General features: G+C 40.7%; 1 protein-coding gene across 2 annotated transcripts in view; it reads right to left on the bottom strand.

The window, feature by feature from the left end:
• Positions 1-1,872: 1,872 nt before the first annotated feature.
• Positions 1,873-6,000, bottom strand: part of ATL2 (atlastin GTPase 2) — a 58,041-nt gene continuing 53,913 nt past the window's right edge. Inside the window, exons 13-15 of one of the 2 annotated variants that reach the window (XM_050951463.1) lie at positions 3,744-3,758; positions 3,538-3,648; positions 3,073-3,154 (exon numbers count right to left, since the gene is read on the bottom strand). In XM_050951463.1, coding sequence (XP_050807420.1) covers positions 3,541-3,648; positions 3,744-3,758 — 123 coding nt within the window. In that variant the 3' untranslated portion in view covers positions 3,073-3,154; positions 3,538-3,540. Of the gene's footprint in view, positions 3,155-3,537; positions 3,649-3,743; positions 3,759-6,000 lie in introns of both variants that reach the window. The other variant, XM_050951464.1, reaches the window with a different exon arrangement.

The following is a 6,000-nucleotide window of genomic DNA, read 5'->3' as shown; positions in this document are numbered from 1 at the left end:
GTAAGTCACTGAAGCTTTTAAAAAAGAAGTCTCAAATTGGTAGTGCTGAGGAGGCTACTTCAAGCACCTGCTGGATCCTTGGCACCAGGATGTGGGTTGAGAGATGGACATGGGTTTGGAATTTGAGTTAGAATATCACACAAGGTTTTTCTTGAGTGTTGGCGCAAACTTGTGTTATAGATCAGCCAAACTGGCTTAGCAGTAGCTTTCTCCTCTTGTTGCCACAAAAAGGAGAACAGAAGTTGAAGGCCCGTACGTACAGCTGCCACCATGCTCCACTTTACCCCTGCACAACAGTCTTTGATACAAGCAGCCACCTACACAAGGGCCTCCAGTTGAAGCTTCAGTGTTAAAACACTTTCTGGTGGAATGCTTATGGTAGCTTAAAACAACAAGCCAGTTGACATGCAGAATTCCTCTTGAAAAACCAGATGAAAGACAGGTATTGTTACAGAGATGGAAAGCAGTTCAGAAATGCTGAAATAAACTGAAGTTTAACTTACTCAGGGGGTTTAAGACAAAAGTTTTCTGAAACAAAGTAGATCATGCAAAAGTCAAACTATACTGGAGAAGGCATATCAAACCATTTGCTTTAGACCCAGAACTGGGAATGTAAGAAGTGTTGCCTGCAATCATTCAACTATTTTAGGATCTCATTAGGCTAACATTTGTGTATAGGTTTTTTGCAAGACATCCAAGGAGCAGTTTTGCTGTAAGTGACATACATCCTTCCACTGCAACCTGATGGCCAGCAGTGTTATAAAGGCTGCACCTTCAGGGGCTGTGAAGTGAGCTCAACAATCCTTCAGAAAGAAGGGAGTGCTATGGTGGAGTAAGTAAGTTGGCACTATTGTGAAGGCAATGTAGAATTCTAATTTATCTTTGTTGTAATTTACTGGATTGTCAAACACCAACCAAAAATCCCCTTCAGATGTTCCATTTGCTGTACTTTAAACTACATCCAATCTTGTTAAATTTTAAAGAAACCACATAACCCAATATACATGCCTGTTTTAGTTAGAGTTCCTTGTAGCTCGAAGGCTCATCTATTTCACCAACAAAAGTTGGTCCAATAAAAGATATTACCTCACACACCTTGCCTCTCAGTTAAAGACTTTCTCCAGACTCAAAACACCTGTTACTCCAGGAAAAAAAAATATAGACAAGCTACATCGATGTTCCAGTTGTTTCCCAGCTGAATTTGCCTATTGCACTGAACAATCATGGCAGAATTCCCTTATGCCAAGTGCATCATATTTTTAGACTTAACTCGATTCCTTGATTTGTCTGAAAAAGGAAGTTTAGGAGCTTTAACCAATCAGTTTCACACTTTTGCATTCATCATTACTTACCTAGTAGCAAAACGATCCATTGCACAACTGATCATTTTCAGATGAAACTGAAATAGTTAAGATGTTAATTTAGTTTACCCTTTAGGCTTATTGTATATATTTTAGAACATTTTAGTTCATATCAGTTTAATACATATGGAATTGAAGGTCACAATCCATAACAAAACAAAGTTTCTGAAAAATACAATCAATGAAGTTTGGAAACTGACATGCAACTCAACAAGTGAAGTAGCATGCTTTATGAGGTATTAATTAGGATGAGATCTTACACCACCACCACAAAAAATATATATTTTTTTTTATAAGATTTGCTAGACAAAGTGTTCTCTTTCAAAGAGATACATGCTAGCATGAAAGGGGAGCAATATACTTTCAAGTTCATCTTCATTAAAAGCTGGAGCATATTGCATGCTGTACTTAGCACAAATTCTTGTTTGATCTTTTAAATAGCTAACATGATTTATGTAGTGGAATACATACACACCACCATTTCTTGAAGAAAGATGAGTTTCATTTCATATATACACAACTTATTTTAATCATGTACTGAAAATAAATTACAGGAAATAACTTTAAAATGCAACAGAGGACAAGAAGTTTCACAACCAACATTCCCATTGATTTCCCAGGGGATGAGAGATCGCAGTGCTCAAGGCAGGTAAATATCACAAATATATCAAAAACGTCAAACTGTTTATGCATTCACACGTTTACATGAGCCACAAGCATTCCGTCACGGGGACTGTACTTAGCCTACCACAGAACCAGGTTTTGCCATAAACTACAAAACTTTGATACAAAATGGTATTTATATATTTATATTTCATATACACGCCCTATCTGACTTCTTAAAAATAAAAACTAAACACGCTGTACAGACAGTCCTAACTCATTGCTTCATAGCTGTAGGCAACTTTTTTTGGATGGAACTTCCCCCCAGTAAAATTAATGGCGTATTATAACATGAAGGCTAAACTGCAGAAAAAGACAGCTCAGTTTCCTGATATGCATCTCCTGTAGGACAAAGTTTGTGAATCAAAAAAGGCAAGACAAATGTACACTTTGAATCACTTCCTTGGTTACAATAGTTAGTTCTAATGTCATTTTTTGTGAGGAACCAACATGCATTGGGATAACAGCAATGTAAAAAGCAGTAAAGCAAGATCTTTATACAGTGGCTCAATATTGGCTTCACTGATGCCAGCTAGCACTGACATTTCAATCTGACTCTTGATACAGTGATTTTATAAATACTCCAGAACTTAAAAGTTCCAATGGGATATTGGGTGGCTAAATGGTTACAAGATTTCCTTGTACACATTTGACAATTACTTCCCTGAAATACCCTTGTACAGAGGATACATTTCCATTGCACGCCAGACACTGCACCATCTCAGGAAAGGAGGAAAGTCACTCACCCTGGGACACGTGCACAACACACAACAACTACATTTAGAGTCCCCGCATTTCCCAGTCTCCATGGCACTGGTCTGTCTTAGAAGCAGATTAAAGAGAATGCTTAACGTTGACAAACTCATTTTTCACACTTGATGGCACCAATCAGTGAAGCCGGTCAGACTAAACTACATCTATAGTTGATTGTAAACTTTGGTTTATTTTCATTGAGTTCTCATTGTACAGCATGTCTAGGATGAGGGCAGAGTTGAAGAGGAGATGAACTGTCAGTCTGTCTTTAACCTGGCATGATGAGACACCTGTTCAGTGAGGCCCGCTTTGATAGAGTTTGTTACAGACTGCCTCATGTTATCCTCCATCAAATTATCACTCAGGGGCTTCAATACCTGTGGCATGAGAAATGTGCAAAATAAAGATGAGGTAAATCAAATAACTCTTTAAAGTATATAAAATACAAGAATTCAAGTAATGAAAAAAATTAAGATCTTGGAATCTGAAAAACAAACAAAAATGTGATGCACTAAAAAGCTGTCATGCTACAGTAACGAGGTGAATCATGAACAAAACCGATTTCCTCCTACACAGCATCATTTCACGGAATTCAAACCACTTTACAGGTCCTAGAAGATGGATGTGCAGTTCCATACCCTATAAGCAGCATCAATCTGGTATGTTTACAGCATTTATGCAGACCGGCCCAGACGGTCCTGCTTATTGTCCTATGTGTGTAAGTGTGAACACTTCAGATACAGAAAGAAATGTAAAATACTGTCTAATTTTTCTTCTTGTTATTGTTGGACGAGAGTCGCTGTCGCTGCGCTGATGTAAGAACACGGCGAATCATTCGACGTCTAACAACTTCAAAGAGTTTGGAACACACCTAAAATATGAATTTAGCTGTTAGGAAAAGGACTTGCAGCAAGCAGTAGGAAAATAAAGACAACTAATTAAGACTAATTGCTGCTAATTTCTCACCTTCCTGGGATTCCTCTGAAGCAAAGAGAAAAGAGAAAAGCAGAGAGATTTAGAAGTCAGTAGCAAGAACATGCATGAGACACTGGACAAAGAAGAAATCCACCTTCAGTTTCAGAATGATTAAGGGCACATCTACACTACTGCTGCTGCAGCAACACAACTCCAGTTGAGTCCCAAGAGAGCCATAGTGTAGATGTTTCCTACGCTGGGAAGAACCCATCCATCACCGACGTAGCTAACCCATCTCTGAGAGGCGGTAGCTAGGTCAACAGAAGAATTCTTCCAGAGTAGCCATGGCGACACTGAGGGCTAGGTTGAACTAACTACAGCCCTGAGCAACACAAATAGGTCAATCTCATTTGTAAGTGTAAGCCAGGCCTTAGGCTAGCAATCAGAGAGGAACTGGTTCTTCACTCACAGGATAACGCACAGTCCAATGACAGTGACAGGTGTCTGTGAGGTTGCACTCCATATCTTTTATGGAAATACGCTGAGTGTGAATATGTAACTGGAATATGCTTTATGCAAAAGGTCTCTTGTAAGGTAGCATAACAAAGCTTATGATCTGCTGAGTGTGTCCATCCAATTTGTATGTATGAATCATTCTTGTATCTGAAGCTAGAAATATAAAGTATAACTGAGATCCTATTGTAATTATGCAAAGTGTGGGCCATTGATGATAGTTTACATTAATCTTGATGGCTCCAATTGACTAGAACAATTGGTTGTAAATGGCTCTGTTTACTTGCAAGCCTTCCTGTGTTCACGTGCCCAGAAAGAATGGCGGAATCCATGTTAAACCTGGTGCTTTTCCATTTTAGAAGGAGGGGTGGGGATCCAGAGAGACAAAAGATTCCCACCTTGTGCCAAAGCTATAAGAGGGGATGGGAGAGAAAGATGGGCCCCAATCATGAGAAAGCCCCTGTTTTTCACCTAAGATGCCTGCCGGAGCTAACAAGGACAGTACCTGGGGAAAGGACTGGGCCCAGACTAGTAGGGCGCTTACTGGGACATCTGAGGGTGAGATTTACCTGTAAACAGTTCCTTAATGTATTAGGCTTAGAGTTGCGTGTTGTGTTTTGTTTTGCTTGGTGACTTATTTTGTTCTGTCTGTTATTACTTGAAACCACTTAAATCCTACTTTTTATACTTAAAAATCACTTTTGTTTATTAATGAACCCAGAGTAAGTGATTAATACCTAGAGAGAGATGCACAGCTGTTTGCTCCCCTATCAGTGTTACAGAGGGTAGACAATTTATGAGTTTTACTCTGTATAAAGCATACACAGGGTAAACAGATTTATTTAGGGTTTGGATCCCATTGGGATCTGGGTGCTGGAGACAGGTGACCTGCTGAGCTGTTTTCAGTTAAGTCTGCAGCTTTGGGGGTGTGGACCAGACCCTGGCTCTGCGTTGCAGCAGGCTAGCATATCTGGCTCAACAAGGCAGGGTTCTGGAGTCCCAAGCTGGCAGAAAAAATTGGCTCAGAGGTTATTTCAGCACATCAGACGATAATCCCAAGGGGGTGTCTGACTGAACCAGTTGCATTATCTACACTAGAAAGGGTTAGTCGGTACAACTGTACTGGCAAAACCTCTTAGTTGGAATGGAGCTTTCACCAGCAAGAGTCCCCAAGCAAAGTAAGGGTACGTCTACACTACGAGATAATTCTGATTTTACATAAACCGGTTTTATAAAACAGATTGTATAAAGTCGAGTGCACGCGGCCACACTAAGCACATTAATTCGGCGGTGTGCGTCCATGGTCCGAGGCTAGCGTCGATTTCCGGAGCGTTGCACTGTGGGTAGCTATTCCATAGCTATCCCATAGTTCCTGCAGTCTCCCCTCCCCCTTATAATTCTGGGTTGAGAGCCCAGTGGCTGATGGGGCAAAAATCATCGTTGCGGGTAGTTCTGGGTAAATGTCAGTCATTCCTTCCTTCGGGAATGCAATGGCAGACAATCATTTCGCACCCTTTTTCCCTGGATTGCCCTGGCAGACGCCATAGCACGGCAACCATGGAGCCCGTTCAGCCTTTTTTTTTTTTTTTTTTTACAGTCAGCGTATGTGTACTGGATGCCGCGGACAGAGGCGATACTCCAGCGCTACACAGCAGCGTTCATTTGCTTTTGCATGATAGCAGAGATGGTTACCAGTCGTTCTGTACCATCTGCTGCCAGTGTAATTTGGCAATGAGATGACTGTTATCTGTCCTTCTGTGCTGTCTGCTGCTGTCATGGGTGCCCCTAGCTGAGA

This window comes from Gopherus flavomarginatus, chromosome 4 (genome assembly GCF_025201925.1).
Source record: "Gopherus flavomarginatus isolate rGopFla2 chromosome 4, rGopFla2.mat.asm, whole genome shotgun sequence".
Taxonomy (NCBI): Eukaryota; Metazoa; Chordata; order Testudines; family Testudinidae; genus Gopherus; species Gopherus flavomarginatus.
Note: the sequence above shows the minus strand (reverse complement) of the source record. Positions and strands in the feature narration are given on the sequence as shown.